Genomic DNA, 21,056 nt, shown 5'->3' with positions numbered 1-21,056 from the left:
TGTCCAGATTATAAATTTACACATAAACTCATAGAAAATCTAATCAAAATAAGATGAAAATGTTACAATAGCTTTTTCTAGACCAGAGAGAATTACTGTAAAAGTTTCATGAATTGTAATGATGATTAACTATTAATTTTTATTTTAAAAATATCTGTCCAGATTACAAATTTACAAAGAAACACATAGTAAATCTAATCCAAATTAATCCAACCTTTGTGAAAACATGCAATTCCTACAGTAACTCTTAATAAAATATTTCCAGATTTTTTCATGGTAATTTTCTATTTGTTTCCGATTTAATATGGCATGCTTGATTTGGTATAAAAAATCATAAACAAGTATCTAACAGCAACCAAAAATCTTGAAACATTCACAGGAGATTAGATCAAGTCTTAGTTACTTCTCATCCAAATTTCATCTTTAGAAACTCTATATATTTTTCAAAAATTAGTTTTTTCCAAAAATACACCTAGGATTAAATAAATTTTTAAACCCCTTAAATAAAATCCAAAATTCTTCAAAACATTCGTACTGTTTCAAAACCTCGAAAGTCTATTATGTTTAAATTTTTATTGATTTTTTTATCTGTTTTGACATCTTTTTAAATTCGATCTTTAGAATTTTACCTATTTAAGGGTAAAGTTCAAAAGGTCAAATCATTGTCAAAACGAAGTCAAAATTTTTGAAAATTCCAGATTTCTATACTTTTTAATACACAAAAGACTCAGAGATTGAAAAATTCAAGAAATTTCAAAGGTTTATTAAAGTTGCTTTGTAAAGTGGATTTAAACTCTCTTAATTTCAAAAATTGGATTTTATTATTAAAAAATAGATTTTCCAAGAAAAAATTTAAATTATGAAATAACTTAAACCTGACCTTATCTCCTCAAAACTTCACATGCAAACAATTTCATTTTCATAGCTTTTCAAAGAAAATCACAAATTCAATCCTATCATGCTTCTAATTTAAACTAGATGAAAAAGGGTTTTGGAAGACCAACTTTGCTAGCTCTCCTTGTCTCTAGGGTAAGTAATCATTGGATATACGCTTTGACTTAACCTTTTAATCGCAAAAAAAACCCCAAAGAATCATAAACTAGCCTCCAATATGTTGAATATATTGAATATGTGGAAGCACTTTGTGAAGAACCAAGTGGAAGAGATGAACACCAAGGCACACAAAACAATGGAACAATTTTCAAGATAGAGGAGAGAGAGGGATGAAAATTTCTATAGAAAAGCCAAAGGTTGTGCTTGCTTTGTTTTTATAGGAAAAGTTTGGGTTAAGAGAAAAATAGTAATTTCCCATGGGAGAGCTCTCATCTTTAGTTTCCAATTTGTGCTTTGACTTTCTCATTCTTTAATTTCCATATTGAACTTATTTCTAAACCATATTTCTTGCAGGCTAAGCAATGCTAAATTACACAATGGAGATTCTTCAAGATCAATCTAGAAGCCTTCTCACATAGGAAATTAGCTTTTATGAATGATTTTCGTCCAAAAATGATTGCTCGATGTTTGAACTCATTTTTGACTAATTTAGAAGTTGATTCAAGAAAAGTCATAAATTAAAAAGTTGTAGATCTTTTTGAGACGTTCGAAACAAGTATAATTGTAAAGTTTTTAGAGGAGAACGTAAAAAGTTATGACTATTTTAGTAACCTGATCATACAAACCCTTTCTAATTATAACTCTTCCTTTCTTTATTATTTTTTCAAAACAAATATGATGTCACCAACCACCTCATCCCATGTTGGACGTTTTTGCATGTGGCCTTCTCATGTAGGGCACCCACTTATGTGGCCGACCCACATGGGTGGGTCCACGTGGACCCCCACCTTGTGAGCTTTAGCTCAATGGGCCTTAAGACATGTATTTTGGATTTTTTTTAATGAAAATTCAATAAAATCCTTTAAATTTAAATTTTTTATTGATGAACCCAACCCATATGACATTTATGGTGCATCATCGACTTATGGTCGAACCATCCCCTTTAGAAAAAATAATTTTTCGGACCAAAATACCCCTATTCGAACATTACACATCCAAATGCGACCCAAAATACCCTCAAATTTGTTCACCCCTTAAAGGGGAAATTTAAAAATGGAAAGTTTTTGTGGTCAAACTTCAAAAATAGAAACTTTTAAAATTGGGTCCTTTTGATAGGCAATATTAAACATGATCATTTGGTACCTCCTGAAAATACCCAAAATGCCCTTGACACATAAAATTTTCAAGTCAAACGAAACCCTTGAGAAACTCTAAATTTAGCAGGCTTTCCAAAATTCATGAAATGATTTAAGATTCCTTAGACACACCCTAGAGGTCAAATGAAACTTATTGGAAATGACCAGATTACCCCTAAGGTACAGAATTTGGTGAAACTAGGGAAAATCCTTAGAAATTCTAAAAAGAACAGTTTTTTCAAAATTCATGGAATCGCTCAAGATTCTCAGACACAACTCGGGGTTCAAACGGGACACATCGGGATGACCAAAATACCACTGTAATGAAAAAATGGGCCCAAATGAGAGAAACCCTGAAATTTCTAAAAATAGCAGGTTTTTTCACTTGCTTGAAAACTTGTATTTTCATCTTCCAGATACCATGGGAACACCCTAGAAACCTTTAGGATTGCGAATCAACTTCCAAACACGTAAAATGAGATGAAATCTACCATAGAATGCATGGATGCCTAATCTATTGCGAAATATGGACTCGAGACTTGACAAACTACCGAATCTTTTGCTTTTTAAAGTGTAACAAAATGGGGGTGTCTACACCCAGAAGCTAAACCGAAGAAACAAAAGCACAGAAAAATAAGACCCGAATGGCTCCTCAAAATCAAGGACGAAGTAGAAAACCAGTTAAAAGCAGGATTTCTAGAGGTCGTCACATATCCCGAGTGGTTAGCAAACATTGTCCCAGTACCTAAGAAGGATGGAAGAGTGCGTTGTTGTGTCGATTTCAAAGATCTAAATAAACCTAGTCCAAAGGATGACTTTCCCTTGCCCCACATTAACGTTCTCGTCGATAGCATGACAGGTCATGCCTTACTCTCCTTTATGGATGGTTTCTCGGGGTACAACCAAATAAAGATGGCTCTAGAAGACAAGACCAAGACAGCGTTCACTACGCATTGGGGAACCTATTGCTACAAGGTAATGCCATTCGGTCTCAAAAATGCTAGTGCAACATATCAAAGGGCTGCAACTACCTTCTTTCATGACTTGATTCACAAGGAAGTAGAGGTATACGTTGATGACATGATTGTCGAAGCTAAGTATCAGACCATGTCCATACTCTGAGAAAATTCTTTAAAAGAATCGTAAAATATAAACTCTGACTTAACCCAAACAAGTGTGTTTTCGGAGTCATTTCTGGGAAACTGTTAGGTTTTCTCGTCAGCCACAGAGGAATCGAAGTAGATCCTGCCAAGTAGGGGTGGCTAGAACCGAACCAAACCCGAAGAACCGAACTGGAACCGAACTGTTTAAAAATACTTTGGGTCCTGTTCGGTTCCACTAATGAAGAACCGAACTTATTTGGTTCGGTTCCGGGTCTAATGTTCTTGGTTTGGTTCTGGAACCGAAGAACCGAACTTTTGAATATATATATATATATATATAATATTTTTTATATTTCTATTATACATATACTTATTAATATATATTACTTATAATATTAATAAGTAATAGTTAATACTATTCTTATAATAAGAAAGTAACTTATATTTATAACTTTAATTAAAAGTTTTTATAAATTATAATTAGTAATTACCCATTAGAACCGGAGAACCGGACCAGACCGAACTGATTATGTTCGGTCCGGTTCGGTTCGGTCCTACTATGTACTACGGTTCGGTTCGGTTCTTACGGTTCATGGAACCGGGAACCGAGAACCGAAAAAAAAAGTAACCAATGACCGAGAACCGAACCGGTTGGCCACCCCTACTGCCAAGGTCAAAGTGATCCAGAAGACGCCCTCTCCCCATACAGACAAAGAAATTAGAGGATTCTTGGGAAAAGTTCAGTACTTAAGCCGTTTCATCACTCAGCTTACCAGTACGTGCGAGCCAATCTTCAAGCTTCTGAAGAAAAATGTGTCCAAACAGTGGAACCCTGAATGTCAGCAAGCTTTTGAAAAGATCAAAGAATGTCTGTTATCGCCTCCAGTTTTATCACCAGCAGTCTTTGGGAGGCCTTTTCTCCTATATCTTTCAAACACGGATACGTCTCTCGGATGTATGTTGGGGCAAGAAGATCCAGAGACAAGAAAAAAATGACAGTTTATTACCTCAGTAAGAAATGTTAGATTATGAACCAAATTACACTCAACTGGAGAAAACTTGTCTAGCACTGGTGTGGGCCATTCAAAGGCTTAGACACTCCTTGCTATCACAAAGAATCTACCTCATGTCTCGTATGGATCCGATGAAGTATCTGTTCGAGAAACCAGCCCTCATTGGCAGAATCGCACGCTGGTTGTTGTTATTATCAAAATTTGACATCACATATGTCACCCAGAAGTCTGTTAAAGGCAGAATCATTGCAGAGCAGCTAGCTGATGCACCCACTGAAGATGCGGAATTAAGTCGTGAGTTTCTAGACGAAGGAATCATGACGATCAGAGATGTGCCTAGTCTTACAACATGGACCATGTACTTTGATGGAGCATCCAACTCGAAAGGCAAAGGGAACGGTATTGTCCTTATTTCACCTCAAGATGAGCACATACCAATCTCTATCAAATTAGACTTTGACTGCACCAGTAATGTGGCTGAGTATGAAGCCTGCATAGCCGATCTGGAAGCAGCCCTATCCTTGGAGGTACAAGACCGTGATGTATATGGAGATTCTCTGTTAATCATCTGTCAAATAAATGGAAAATGGCTCACCAAAGAGGATAAGTTGGTTCCATATCACACTTACCTTACGAGCTTGATGAAGAGTTTCCACAATATCAGCTTCACCTACATCTCTAGATTGAGAAACATGTTCGCTGATGTGCTAGCCACTCTTGCATCTATGGTTGATATCTCGGTTGGGGTTAAGGTCCGTCCTTTGGCAATAAAGCGACATGTCGTCCCGGCACACATACACATGGTTCAGATAGCGGCCAGATGTCCAGATGGAAAATCTTAGTATTTCGATATCAAAAATGTTATCTCCGGTAGGGGACACTCCCCAGAAGCCTCTTTAAAGGAAAGAAGAGCGTTACAGAAACTGGTGTCCATGTATGTCATTTGTGGAGGAGACCTCTACCGCAGGTCATTCGATGGAGTCTAGCTCCTTTGTGTTGATATAGATAGAGCCGCAGAAATCTTAGAAGATGTTCACTCCGGTGTCTGTGGTCCTCATATGAATGGCAAAATGTTAGCACGGAAGATCCTTCGTCTTGGTTACTTCTGGACTACCCTCGAAGCAGATTACTTTTCGTTTGTCAAAATATGTCACTTGTGTCAGATCCATGCTAACCTGATACATGTGCTGCCGTCGGAGCTTCACTCGCTCAAATCTCCATGGCCATTGTCAGTCTGGGGTGTTGACATCATTGGTAAGATCTCTCTCAAGTCATCCAGTGGGCACGAATACATACTTGTCGCATTCGATTACTTCACTAAATGGATCGAAGCATAGTCGAACACTTCAATATCATCAGCATCAGTCGCAAAATTCATCAGGGCCAACATCATCTGTAGATATGGAGTCCCTCACGAGATGATATCAGACAATGGTTCACATTTCAAGAAAGAAGTAGCATCGTTGTGTGCAGAATTCAGAATTAAACACCATAAGTCTTCTCCATACAGACCTTAGACTAATGGTGCTGTCGAAGCAGCTAATAAGAATATCAAGATTATTCTTCGGAAAATGACCCGATCGTACAAAGATTGGTCAAGTAAACTTCCGTTCGCACTTTGGGCATACAGAACATCTACCCGCACATCTACTGGAGCCACTCCTTTTTCACTCACATATGGCATGTAAGCTGTCCTACCCATCAAGTTGAAAATTCTGTCACTCAGAATCCTGATGGAAAGCGATCTACCAGAATCTGAATTGGCTCGTATTCGTCATCAAGAGTTGTGTCTGATGGATGAGAAAATGTTGAAAGCAGCGTACCATGTACAAGGCTATCAACGCAGATTAGAAAGAGCTTTCAACAAGAAGGTTTGAATCCGTGAACTCAGAGAAGGGGATATTGTCACTCCCCAAACCCCACCCTGGGCGTAGGACGTGGCAGCGCCGTACACCTGCAAGACAAGTCTCACAAATGCACAAGGCTACAAAGCAGATAACAGAAATAATCGGACATTCCATAACTAAATATCAAAGTTCAATTTAATGCGGATCCATCAGAGTCAAATCAAATCTCACCTCTCCCCCAAGGGTCAAAGCAAAAAATAAACGATACTGTCTTTGGGCTGCACAAGTAAAAAAGGGAATACATTCGGTCATTTTTTAGAAAGAAGGATTATGCTTTGGCTTATATCCAATTGTCACTATCCCTATTTTGGCTTCTTTCTCTATATTTTAGCAAGTAAATGCAAACCTTCTTTTATTCATACGTGAGAAATTGGCAACCTTTTTGGAAGTACTGACGTGCAATGTTCTTTTAGTTGGCAACATATATATGTGGCTTAGAGGTGGCAATAGAAAGTGGGACCTACTTTTGCCAATTTACAAGTTATTGACGTTTATACAAAAGGGTGGAAATGGCAACTTATTTTTTCCCAAGTAATGAAGATGGTAGTAGCTACCGACGATGTTTGATCTCTTGGGAAACTTCTTGTATTTAGCTTGCTAATATGGGCAGTTTTCTCTACTACTTTATATTGAAAGCCCAACTCTTAACCTCTCTTCCTCTCTCACTCTTTCATCTTATTTTGGTTCTCATAATACTTGGAATTTTCATCAACAAAGATCTCTCCCACTTGGAAATTTGGTTCAACACTATTCTTCTTCAAGTAACGGCACCGTCATATCTCTCGGCCAAGGATTCAATCATTGTGAAAAGACTAAGTGTTCTTTTATTTTTGTTCTTTCTTCCAAGAATTAGTTCAATGTATTTTTGTTTCAAATTCAATTAAAGTAGAGCTTTCTTTGTTTATTTAATGGCAATTACAATTCCCCTATCTATTTTCTTTCTTTCTTTCCCCTTCTCCATGAACAACTAAACCCTCTTACTCAGGATTTAGATGAAACCATGGGGAAGGAGAAAGATGATTAATTATAGTCAATGATATAAAATCACAATCATATATAAGGGTTTAGATTTGTTGGATCCCAATCACTCATGCCATTGGATTCCTTCCTTTCGTATGCGTAATTGTTGATGAACAAATATAAACGCTTATATAACTTTCGAAATTGGATAGTGTATATGATCAATTACTCATGGGTAATGACATCCATTGATCTTATTTCCCATTGACCGGATTTATCAAATACACTATACAATACAAACATTAGTTTGATTAATGATCCAATCACAATCCATGGTGGATTCTAACCCTAAGTACTCTTTAATATTGAATTAAGGTTTTTACACTATTCCAAATTACTTTCGCAGTTTTCCAATTTACTTAAGCCCTTAGAATTTTGATTTTCTAATTAGATTAGATAAGTAGTTAATAAAGATCATTAGAATTTTGGTACACTTTGCCTAAATTAAGATTTTCAAATCGCAATCTTATTTGTGTTCAATTCTTAGATTGTTTAGAATAAAAATTTATAGATATTGTTGGCTCCGAGGTACGTCCACGGAAATCCTGAGTAAATGCCAGGAAACATATATCATAGTTTATATTCTAAGTGATACAAGAATAGGATTCACAAACAAGATTTCTCTTCCCTGAGTTCGACCCGTGACTACACGCGATCCGTGCACTTGCGGTTATTTAATAAATCTAACAAGTTTTCGGCGCCGTTGCCGGGGAAGAGAGTTGCATTAGAATCTTAATTATTCGAAATGTTAGATTAGTAGTTATTTTTAGTTTAGTTATATTTTTGGTTTCTTGCCTATCCATCTCTCTTACTTGGTTTTCTTGTGTTTATGACCGTAGGTTGGGTGCAGAACTCTGCCAATCGACTAGAAAGAGCAAACCGGTTAGAGACGGGGGAAGACATCGAACCAAATCCAAATCAAGTAGTCATGGCGGAAGAACAAGAGCAGCCCAAGAGTTTGCGCGATCGCTTCTATCCGGCCCAAACCGCGCAACCTTCTTGCATTAGATTGCTGATTGCGCAGGGCAATAATTTTGAGCTAAAATCGCAATTTATCTCTTTGCTTCCTCATTTTCATGGCCTCCCTTCGGAGGATGCTTATTTATTTTTGTGTGAGTTTGAAGATGTATGTACTTTGATTAAGTTGCAACAACTTACCGATGATGCGGTAAAGTTGTGGTTTATTACGTTTTCACTCAAGGATGGAGCCAAAAAGTGGCTCTATGGCATACCAACTAACTCCATCACCACTTGGGAGGAGTTCGCCGTCGCTTTCCTTAAAAAGTTTTTTCCATTACATAAAACTAATAACCTTAGGAACGATATTTTACAATTTAAACAAAAGCCATTAGAGTCATTTTCTAAGTTTATGGAGAGGTTCAAAGACCTATTCCAAGAGTGTCCTTACCATGGAATTGATTTATGGCACTTATGCCAAATTGTTTATGAGGGTATAGATTACCAAACAAAGCAACTTCTTGAGTCCATGTGTCCTAATAGTTTTACATCTTTCATGGATGAGGCAGCAACATGGAACTTCTTACTTGATTTGGCGGAAAAAATAAGAGAGTGGGAATCCACTTCAAGCAAGGGATTTCTAATAGAGGGTGTCATGGCAAAAGAGGCCCATCTTGATAGCCTAATCAAAAGGCTAGAAGCAATAGTTGTCAAAGGACCTTCACAAGTCAATCAAATTGCACATATTGTTCCCATGTGTAATTGGTGTCGAGCCACGGACCATTTCATTGAAGAGTGTCCAATTCTTGCTAAATTTGGTAATTCTAATGAGAATGTGAGTGCTCTTTATGCTAATAATCCTTATTCTAGCACTTATAATCCAGGATGGAGAAATTATCCCAACTTTTCATGGAGTCATGGTGGGCCATCCAATTTCCAAGGCCAAGGCCAATTCGGCCAACCTAGGCCCACCTTCCCTCCCACTTTTGTTCGTCCATCACCTTCTCCTCCTACTTTTCAAAACCCCATTTTAAACAATGTCTCAAATCAGCCCCCTCCGGAATTTCAAAAATAAGGGGAGTCGGCACGAATTGCATCTTTAGAGAAGAGCATAGAACTCCTCACTAGTACCTTCATGACTAGCCAACACAACTTGGAGAAGCAAATCTCCCAACTCGCTACGGCCCTAAGTGAAAGCGAAAAAGGAAAGATGCCAAGTCAACCCATTCCTAACCCAAGGAATGTAGCCATGAATGGGGAATCAACAACCACAGGTGAATCAGTTGAATGCCATGCAATCTAGTTTGCCGCAGCAGGACCCTGCGAATCAATGTAATGCGGTTTATGCTTTGAGAAGTGGAAAATAATATCACAAAGAGGAGGTCAGCAGCGAACCTTCTAAAATTGCGCAAGATCTTCCAAAAGATGTAAGTGAAGAACCTCCCTCCACAGGCTCAGAAGAGGAGCCCAAACAGGTAAGTCCAGAAGAGGTAACTTCTCCCCCTGCACGAGATTTGATTCCTAAAGCTCATTTTCCAAGGAGACTTGCTAATAATAAAAAGGTAGATCAAATTGATAAAGTTTTGAATATTTTTAAACAAGTACATGTGAATATTCCTTTGCTTGATGCGATTTCCCAAGTCCCCACATATGCTAAAGTTTTGAAAGATCTATGTACACAAAAGAGAACAACGAATGTGCCCAAGAATGCTTTATTGGCCACAAACGTTAGTTTCATTTTGTCCCATCAAATGGTAGCAAAATATAAGGACCCGTGATGTCCCACTATATCATGTACTATTGGAAACACTCAAATTGATCATGCCTTGTTAGATTTGGGAGCTAGTGTAAACCTCATACCGTTTTCGGTTTTCAAGCAATTAGGACTAGGTGACCTCAAACCTACCACCGTCACACTCCAATTGGCGGATAGATCAATTAAAACACCAAAAGGTATGGTTGAGGATGTCCTAGTAAAAGTAGGCGAATTCTTATTTCCCGTGGATTTTGTGGTTTTGGACACGGAGCCGGTTGTTAATAACAAGGACCAAATCCATATCATTCTTGGTAGGCCGTTCCTTGCTACTAGCAATGCTCTCATTAATTGTAGAAATTGATTAATGAAATTGTCTTTTGGAAACACATCGGTTGATTTTAATGTCTTTAGATTGGGTAAGTAACCAAATTTTCATGAAGAAATCAATATGTTGCATTCCTTTCCTGACGAAATTGTTTCTAATTTTGAAATTGATTTTGATGCAGGATTCCAAGAATGCTTAGACGAACTAGGAAATGATGGAGATGATTTCTTCTCCAAAGCTTTTGCCATCCAAAACGTGGAGCCTGTGGGACCATTAGCAACATCTCTTCCAAAGCCATCAATTGAAGAGGCGCCACAACTGGAGTTGAAGCCTTTGCCTTCTCATTTACGTTATGCTTTTTTGGGTGACAATTGTACTTTGCCTGTAATAATTGCTGCGGACCTAACCTCCACTCAAGAGGAGGAACTCATTAAATTGCTAAAAGATACAAGGAAGCCATAGGTTGGACAATGGCCGACATCAAAGGAATTAGCCCATTCGATTGTGCAACATCACATCCATCTCATTGAGGGTGCCAAACCTTCAAGGGAACATCAAAGAAGGGCTAATCCTGTGATGAAGGAAGCCATCCAAAAAGAGATTTTAAAATGGTTAGATAATGGGATCATTTATCCCATCTCTGATAGCCAATGGGTGAGTCCCGTCCAAGTAGTGCCTAAGAAATCGGGAGTCACGGTTATACAATCCGCCACCAATGAGCTTATACCTACTCGTATTCAAACGAATTGGCGGGTTTGTATTGACTACCGAAAGCCTAATGCCGCTACTTTGAAGGATCACTTTCCTTTGCCTTTTATTGATCAAATGTTAGAAAGCTTAGCGGGTCATGAGTATTATTGCTTTCTTGATGGATATTCCGGTTATAACCAAATTCTCATAGCTCCTGAAGATCAAGAGAAAATGACATTCACATGCCCCTTTGGAACGATTGCTTATAGACGCATGCCTTTTGGCTTATGCAATGCTCCGACAACTTTTCAAAGATGCATGATGAGTAGCTTTTCTGACATGGTGGAGACCTTCTTAGAGGTTTTTATGAATGATTTTTCTATTCATGGCTCCACCTATGCCGAATGTTTACATCACTTAAAATTGGTCTTACAAAGGAGTAGAGAAAAGAACCTTGTCCTGAATTGGGAAAAGTGTAATTTTATGGTCAAAGAGGGCATCGTGTTAGGCCATGTGATTTCAAAAGGAGGTATTAAGGTTGATAAAGCCAAGGTGGACCTCATTGTCCATCTTCCACCGCCCAAAAGTGTGAAGGATATTCGATCATTTTTGGGCCATGCGGGCTTTAACCGGCGTTTTATAAAATATTTTTCTAAAATTGCTAGGCCTCTAACTAACTTGTTAGCAAAAGATTAAAAATTTGAGTTTTCCAAAGAATGCTTCGATTCTTTTGAGTGTTTAAAAAATGAGTTAACTAAAGCTCCTATCATTCAAGCACCCAATTGGACCGAACCGTTTGAAATTATGTGTGATGCTTCCGACTTTGCAATAAGAGCCGTGTTGGCTCAAAGATTCAATAAATTACCGCATGTAATCTATTATGCAAGTAGGACTCTCAATGATGCACAACTCAACTACACCACTACAGAAAAAGAATTCTTTGCGGTTGTGTTTGCATTAGAGAAGTTTCGGTCCTACTTGATTGGATCACATGTGATAATTTATACCGACCATTCGGTAATCAAGTATCTTGTTGGAAAGAAGGATGCTAAAGCTCGCTTCATTAGATGGGTTTTACTTCTTCAAGAGTTTGATTTGAAAATTAGAGATAAGAAAGGTTCGATAAACTTGGTTGCCAATCACTTGTCTAGACTTCCTAATGAAAAGAATGACGAAGGTCCAATTAATGAAAACTTCCCTGATGAGCAATTGTTTGCTATTTCTAGTGAGCCATGGTATGCGGATATTGTGAATTACTTGGTAACAGGTGCTACACCGGATCATTGGTCCAACCAAGACAAATATCGGTTTCACTCACAGGTAAAGTATTTCTTTTGGGATGATCCCTATTTGTTCAAAACTTATTCCGATCAGATTGTCCGACGATGTGTGCCCGATCATGAGCACCAATCGATTCTATCTTTTTGCCATGATCAAGCCTGTGGTGGCCACTTTAGTGCAAAGAAAACCGCGCACAAAGTTTTACAATGTGGTTTCTATTGGCCTAGTCTCTTTAGGGATTCTTTTGATTTTTGTCAAGCTTGTAGGTCATGTCAATCCTTAGGAAGAGTTACAAAGCGAAATATGATGCCCCTCAACCCGGTCTTAGTCGTAGGAATCTTCGATGTGTGGGGTATTGATTTTATGGGTCTGTTTCCCAACTCTTTTGGCAACTTGTATATTTTATTAGGTGTAGATTATGTGTCAAAAATGGATTGAAGTCATTGCTTGCAAATCTAATTACCACAAGGTGGTGGTCAAGTTTCTTAAAGAAAATATTTTTTCGCGCTTCGGTACACCTCGTGCCATCATTAGTGATAGGGGTAAGCACTTTTGTAATAGACCGTTTGAAGCTCTTATGAAGAAATATGGTATTACTCATAAGTTGGCCACCCCTTATCATCCTCAAACGAGTGGTCAAGTAGAGGTTTCAAATAGGCAAATTAAGTAAATTTTGGAGAAGACAGTAAAGCCAAACCGCAAAGATCGGTCAATTAGATTAGTGGATGCCTTGTGGGCTCATAGGACGACATTCAAGACTGATCTTGGTCAGTCTCCTTACCGCCTTGTGTATGGAAAAGCTTATCACCTCCCGGTTGAATTGGAACATAAAGCTTTTTGGGCTATTAAGAAACTAAATTTTGATTTGTCTGATGCAGGTAATCATAGAAGACTTCAACTTACCGAGTTGGAAGAGTTGCAGAATGATGCCTATGAGAATGCAAAAATCTACAAAGAGAAGACAAAAGCTTTTCATGACAAACATATTTTGAGAAAATCGTTTCAAGAGGGCGAAAAAGTGCTTCTCTACAATTCAAGATTGCATATCTTTTCAGGTAAGTTAAGATCCCATTGGGATGGACCATATGTGGTTAACAAAGTTTTCTCTCATGGTGCGGTTGAGGTTCTAAATCCAAGCAATGGTGAGATTTTTAAAGTTAATGGTCAACGTTTAAAGCCGTTTATTGAGTTGTCAAAGCCGAATATGGAAGAAGTCATGGATCTCCATGAACCTTCCTATTTGAATCCTACCTGAGGGAATATGGTACGTACCCTCATTTCTATTTTTAGTCCTCATGTTTTTATTTCTATTTTTGCATGCATTGAGGACAATGCATAATTCAAGTATTGGGGGTAGCTTTTAGAAACTTTCCTTTTCTAGTCTCTTCTATAATTTAAAGTTAGAAAGTTTCTTTTCTTTTTCTTTTTGGTATTTTTTCTCAGATTGGAAAGAACTTAGTATTCTTAGAAAAAAAGTTGTTTTCCTATTTTAAGAAAGAAAGTTAGTGGATATTTTAATTTTAGAATCCGAAAAATTTAGAAAGAATACTTTCCTTTCTTAGTTTTGTTTTCTTTTGAAATCTTGCTTTTAAAAGGATTTGAATAAGAAATAGAAGTAGAAACTTGTTTTTTATATGGTACAGTGAAAGTGGAAAGAAAGGTTGAAAAAAAATGCCATTTTAAGAAAGTTTACCTTTTGATTATAGTTTTGATTTGTAGCCTTTTTTACTTGAGCTATTAAGTCTGAAATGTTTTTATGCCTAGTTCCTTAAAGCCAACTGGCTTGAGAGCAACTCACTGAAAACTCCATACATGGATCAATTAGAAAGCTTAATAAATCAAAGCATTGCACGTAATCAAAGGTAAAGCTTGAACTCATATGCATCAATGTGTATGATATATGCAAAATCAAAAGATTAGTCGGACACTGCTAAGTAGCCTGGGTGTCTGGTGCATGCCCTGCATGTCATTCATGCCAAAAGCAGTAGAGGATTACAAAAAGTGAGTTATATTCTTGTAAAGTAATGGAAAAGTGGAAAGGATGGTAGACCATATAAGATTGCAATTTTTCTATTAAATTTCGAAATCAAATTTCTTTTATGGTACGATTACATTAGAGGCAAGTTTAAGGGAGCAAAGTAGGACAAATTCAAAAGAGGATTCCTTGATTAAAATATTTGTCTAATTTTCCAACTTAGGATGAGATGACAAAATTTAAGTATGGTGGTATCCTAGTTATTCTATTTTGAGTAATTTATCAAAGAAAATGATTAGAAATTTTTGGCTTTATTTTATAGTGAGATTTGGAAAGAAAAGTTTATTTTTAGAATTTTGTGTGTATATTCACTGCAAACACTCACGAGACAAAACTCGTCCACTAAGGTAACCTAGGAGTTTAAAGGCTTGCTGCACTTGCTAAGTGCAATCGTGATTCCTACGAAAGTGAGTTAGGTTGTTTTTGTTTAGTTTTTGTGTTTGTTTTAGTTTTTCTTCTTGTTTGCTTGAGGACAAGCAAAGCTCAAGTATGGGGGAATTTGATGAACACATTTATATGTGAAATTATAGGAGCATAAAGCATGTCTATTTTATGTTTAGAGCATTACTACAAAGGTATTTGTTTGTTTTTGGCGTTTCAGGAGTATTCCTAAATTTTCAAGGAAAATGGAGTTAATGAAAGGAAATTTCAAAGAAAATTTAAAGTTTGGAAAAGTCTTGGCCAAGATCCTTGTATGGAGTTGATTCACATAAAATTAATTCACACTTTTGGCCCATTAAATGAATGGTTTGGATCGTCCATGGAAATGAATTTTTTTGGCACAATTTATCCCATCAAGTGGACAGTTTTGATCACCCAAATAAGTGTACTGTCACACCATAGGGCTAGTCTAAATCATTCAAAAGATTGTTTTTCATAAAAGAGAAGGCTCCAAATTGATTAATTAAGCTTATTGAGGACATGTGTGGACCCACTACTGTTGGCATTTCTCATAAATTATGGAGTGGAGTTCGGTCAAATTTTGAAGTGGGGCCTACTAGCAGTTAACGTTTTGAATTTTGAGGGTATATAAATTTGTCCCAATCTGAAGTGGGATCCACCATTGTTTCATTCAAGCTAGGGTGCAGCCAGCAAGGATATAGTTGACTTTGTCTCTATCTTACAAGAATTATATTTGAAAGAGTATTAAAATAATTAAACCCAATGGAGAGAACTGCTATGCGGACCCACTTGGAATATCTCTTCACGCCCATGCATGTTCGGCTATCATTTTTCGGAATAGACAACAATAGTTTCTAAATTAACCTTGTTGCTATTACATGCACATGTCGGACCCACGTTTGGGATATGGAAACTTGGAAAATAATGCAATCACCTCCAAATTTCGTCCATGTATATTTTGGTTTCTTAGGTAGAATTTGCTTTACTTTGGGCTGCACAAGTAAAAAAGGGAACACATTCGGTCATTTTTTAGAAAGAAAGATTATGATTTGGCTTATATCCAATTATCACTATCCCTATTTTGGCTTCTTTCTCTATATTTTAGTAAGTAAATGCAAACCTCCTTTTATTCATACGTAGAAATTGGCAACCTTTTTGGAAGTACCGACGTGCAATGTTCTTTTAGTTGGAAACATATATGTGGCTTAGAGGTGGCAATAGAAAGTGGGACCTACTTTTGCCAATTTACAAGCTATTGACATTTATACAAAAGGGTGGAAATGGCAACTTATTCTTTCCCAAGTAATGAAGATGACAGCAGCTACCGACGATGTTTGATCTCTTGGGAAACTTCTTGTATTTAGCTTGCTAATATGGGCAGTTTTCTCTACTACTTTATATTGAGAGCCCAACTCTTAACCTCTCTTCCTCTCTCACTCTTTCATCTTATTTTGGTTCTCAAGTTTGTAATACTTGAAATTTTCATCAACAAAGATCTCTCCCACTTGGAAATTTGGTTCAACACTATTCTTCTTCAAGTTTATGTTTCGGCACCGTCATATATCTCGGCCAAGGATTCAATCATTGCGAAAAGACTAAGTGTTCTTTTATTTTTGTTCTTTCTTCCAAGAATTAGTTCAATGTATTTTTGTTTCAAATTCAATTAACGTAGAGCTTTCTTTGTTTATTTAATGGCAATCCCAATTCCCCTCTCTATTTTCTTTATTTCTTTCCCCTTTTCCATGAACAACTAAACCCACTTACTCAGGGTTTAGATGAAACCATGGGGAAGGAGAAAGATGATTAATTATAGTCAATGATATAAAATCACAATCATATATAAGGGTTTAGATTTGTTGGATCCCAATCACTCATGCCATTGGATTCCTTCCTTTCGTATGCGTAATTGTTGATGAACAAATATAAACGCTTATATAACTTTCGAAATTGGATAGTGTATATGGTCAATTACTCATGGGCAATGACATCCATTGATCTTATTCCCCATTGACCGGATTTATCAAATACACTATACAATACAAACATTGGTTTGATTAATGATCAAATCCCAACCCATGGTGGATTCTAACCCTAAGTACTCTTTTATATTGAATTAAGGTTTTTACACTATTCCAAATTACTTTCGCAATTTTCCAATTTACTTAAGCCCTTAGAATTTTGATTTTCTAATTAGATTAAATAAGTAGTTAATAAAGATCATTAGAATTTTGGTACACTTTGCCTACATTAAGATTTTCAAATCGCAATCTTATTTGTGTTCGATTCTTAGATTGTTTAGAATAAAAATTTATAGATATTGTTGGCTCCGAGGTACATCCACGGAAGTCCTGAGTAAATGCCAGGCAACATATATCATAGTTTATATTCTAAGGGATACAAGAATAGGATTCACAAACAAGATTTCTCTTCCCTGAGTTCGACCCGTGACTACACGCGATCCATGCACTTGCGGTTATTTAATAAATCTAACACTACAGATGCAAGAAACTTGAACACATCCGTCCGGATTGTCCATTCAATAATGAGCCTACTCCAAACAATCGATTCAAGAGGAGAGAAGGCAAGAAAGGAATGACCGCCACATGGGATGAAGAAAATGAAAGCGAATGTGAGCCGGATGATGGAGAAGATTGCATGATTGCAAGAAACGTGTGCTTCATGGCTTCAACAAATGACAATCAAGAAATAAGTACGTTAAATGATGTTATTACTTTAAAAGAAGTTCTTGATTCTTTACAAAATGCACATGATCAAATAGAAATTGAACTTGATAAGAATGCATCTCTTGAAAACTCTCTTTCTAGTTTGACAAAAGAATTTGATTGGTTAAAGAAAGATCATGATTTTCTAGAATAAAAAAATGAGAAATTTAAACTTGAAATTCATAATTTGAATGCTACCATCAAGAATTTGAATAAAAGTAGATAAGTGTTATCCATTGAAAACAACAAACTAAAGTATGAAATAGTGAATTATCTCACAAATATGATGATTTGAAGAAACTATTTGAAATGGTTGAGAATGATTCACTAAAACTTGATAGAATTGTTAACCTTCAAGATAGTCACATGATAAGAGTGGACTTGGACATAAATGGGATACTACAGTGTCAAACTATAAAAATAAATTTGTGAAAGCTTCTTCTAGTGGTACTAAAACTTGTTTTTATTGTGGTCTAGAAGGACATTATAGGGTTGCTTGCATGTATGCTAAACAAGACAAGATCAAATTAAATGCAAAAGTAACAACAAATGGACATAGCAAAGATTTGGATACCTAAGGGATCTCACTTGCCTATTCATATGTAGGTATGTCTTAGAAGCCACAATAAAAAGAACACATGGTACCTTGATAGTTGATGCTCTAGGCACATGAGTGGAAACCTCACTCAATTTGCATCCCTTTCACTCAAGGATGGTGGAGAAGTTACCTTTGGAGACGACAAGAAGGGAAAGATTAAAGGAGAAGGCATCATAGGTAACTCTACCTCACCCATTCATGATGTACTTTATGTTGTTGGCTTATCTCATAATCTTATTAGCATTAGTCAACTATGTGATAATGGGTTTGAAGTATTCTTCAACCCTGACAAATGCATTGTTAAAAATAAGATAGATGAAAATGTGCAATTCATAGGTTCTAGAGACAATAACATTTATACCATTGGGCTAAATGATCTTAGATTACAAAATGTAACATGTCTCAATGCCATTAGTGACGATTCTTGGCTATGGCATAGGAGATTGGGTCATGCCGGAATGGATCTCATTTTAACCCTCTCCTCAAAAGACATAGTTAGAGGTTTGCCTAAGCTTAAGTACACCAAAGATCACATTTGTAGAACTTGTCAATTAGGAAAACAATTAAAAAAATTCATTTGCCCCTAAAAATATGATCTCTACCACTTACCCCTTGTAACTCCTTCATATGGATCTCTTTGGACCAATGAAGACAAGTAGTTTAGGTGGAAAGAGGTATGTACTTGTTATTGTGAATGACTATTCACGATTTACATGGGTCATATTTCTAGCACATAAAGATGAAACCTATGAAATTTTTTCTAAGTTGTGTAATCAAGTCCAAAATGAGAAGGGTATAGCCATATCTTACATTAAAAGTGACTATGGAACGGAATTTGAAAATATACACTTTAACATTTATTGTAATGATCATGGCATCAAACACAACTTCTCAGCACCTAGGACACCTCAACAAAATGAGATTGGAGAAAGAAAGAACCAAACCCTTCAAGAAATGGCTAAAACAATGTTGTATGAGAATAATCTCTCTAGACATTTTTGGGCCGAGGCGGTTAGCACCGCTTGTTATATCATAAATAGGGTATATATGAGGCCAATTTCTAAGAAAACACCTTATGAGCTTTGGAAAAACTTGAAACCAAATATAAGCTGCTTTAGGGTGTTTGGTTGTAGATGCTACATCTTGAATATCAAAGACAACTTGCATAAATTTGATAAGAAGTCGCATGATGGCATATTCTTAGGGTATTCTACATATAGCAAAGCATCTAGAGTGTTTAATAGAAGAACCCTAATTGTAGAAAAATCCATGCATGTTACATTTGATGAGAGAGAGCCAACACCTCAAGAAATGCCACATGATGAGGATGAACCTATTGAAAATCCTTTGCCTAAAAAGGGTGTACCTCCCCAAGGAGCTACAAGTGACACATTGCCTATTGTGGAAGTTGAGAATGAAGAAAATGACTCATGACCTAGGGATAGGAGAATATTGGTAGATCATACGGAATCCCAAATCTTAGGTGATGCCACATCGCTGGTAAGAACTAGATCATACTATAGAAGTGTGGGTAACGAATTGGCATTCCTATCTGAATTGAAACCTAAGTCCATCAAGGAAGCCGAAAAGGATAAATATTGGTTGATGGCTATGCAAGAGGAATTGAATCAATTCGAAAGGAACAAAGTGTGGAGGTTAGTGCCTAGGCCTAGTGATCATCCAGTTATTGGCACAAGATGGGTGTATAGAAACAAAATGGATGAAAATGGAATAATCACTAGAAATAAAGCTAGGCTTGTAGCCCAAGGGTACAATCAGGAGGAAGGGATAGACTATGATGAGGCATTTGCTCTTGTTGCCCGTATGGAAACTATTAGGATACTTTTGGCATAGCTATCTCATAAAGGATTTAAATTATATCAAATGAATGTCAAAAGTGCCTCCCTAAATGGCTATATCTAAGAGGAAGTGTATGTTGAGCAACCTCCAGGTTTTGAAGACTACAAACATCCAAATCATATCTTCAAGCTTGATAAAGCTTTATATGGATTGAAGCAAGCTCCTAGAGCTTGGTATGAGAGACTTTGTGCCTTTCTAGTAGAGAAAGGTTTTGAGATGGGCAAAGTGGATAAAACATTGTTTATCAAAAGAGAAAATCAAGATATCCTCCTTGTCCTGATTTATGTAGATGACACCATCTGTGGCTCGACTAATCAAAGGATGTGTGATGAATTTGCAACCCTAATGAAAAATAAATTTGAAATGAGCATGATGGGTGAGTTAACTTACTTCTTTGGACTCCAAATCAAACAATACCAAAATGGAATATTTATAAATCAAGAAAAGTATACAAAGGAGTTAATGAAGAAGTATGGGATGGATAGCAGTAAGACATCGAGAATTCCAATGAGTACAGCTGCTAAGTTAGAAAAAGATGAATTTGACAAATCAGTAGACCAAAAGATGTATAGGGGTATGATAGGCAGTCTCCTCTATTTGACAGCCAGACATTATGTTTACTGTCTGTCTCTGTACTCGTTTTCAATTGGATCCAAAGGAGTCTCATCTATCTGCAGTCAAGAAGATCTTTAAGTACTTAAGAGAAACCCAAAGTCTGGGACTATGGTATGAAAGATCTAGTGACTTCACTCTCACTGGATATTCAGATGCAGACTTTGCTGGATGTAGAGTGAATAGAAAAAGCACTAGTGGGACTTGTCAATTCTTGGGCAAATCACTTGTTTCATGGTTTAGTAAGAAACAGAATTCAGTCGCCCTATCCACAACAGAAGCAGAATATGTGGCAGCTGGGGCTTGCTGTGCACAGTCATATGGATGAAAAGCACATTGATGGATTATGGAGTTAAATTGGAAAATATTCCCATCCAATGTGACAACACTGGTGCTATAAACTTGACAACTCTAGGAACAACCATATTGAGATTAGGCACCACTTCATTAGAGATCACTCACAAAAAAGGAACATTTGCTTAAAGTATATCAATACTGAGGAACAATTGGCTGACATTTTTACAAAACCCCTCAGTGATGATAGAATATGTTATATCAGAAGTGCCTTAAACATTTGGAGTACAG

At 36.8% G+C, this 21,056-nt stretch overlaps 1 protein-coding gene and 1 non-coding gene across 2 annotated transcripts; one reads left to right on the top strand and one right to left on the bottom strand.

Moving 5' to 3' along the window:
- Window positions 1-4,310: 4,310 nt before the first annotated feature.
- LOC143859573 (uncharacterized) lies at window positions 4,311-5,147 on the top strand. The gene has a single exon (XM_077370225.1). The coding sequence runs from the start codon at window positions 4,311-4,313 to the stop codon at window positions 5,145-5,147; it is 837 nt and encodes a 278-aa protein (XP_077226340.1).
- A 3,394-nt stretch (window positions 5,148-8,541) lies between these two features.
- On the bottom strand, window positions 8,542-8,648 carry LOC143859586 (small nucleolar RNA R71). The gene has a single exon (XR_013239307.1). It is a non-coding gene; the product is annotated as a small nucleolar RNA R71 (small nucleolar RNA).
- Between the last annotated feature and the right edge of the window lie 12,408 nt (window positions 8,649-21,056).

This window comes from Tasmannia lanceolata, unplaced genomic scaffold (assembly GCF_043159265.1).
Source record: "Tasmannia lanceolata isolate RefF3 unplaced genomic scaffold, GAP_Taslan_0.1 ptg000034l, whole genome shotgun sequence".
Taxonomy (NCBI): domain Eukaryota; kingdom Viridiplantae; phylum Streptophyta; class Magnoliopsida; order Canellales; family Winteraceae; genus Tasmannia; species Tasmannia lanceolata.
This window is presented reverse-complemented; position numbering and strand designations above follow the sequence as displayed.

Bases quoted from the DNA above. Each gene is read 5' to 3' on its own strand.
- LOC143859573 (XM_077370225.1), top strand. From the start codon at position 4,311: ATGTTAGATTATGAACCAAATTACACTCAACTGGAGAAAACTTGTCTA.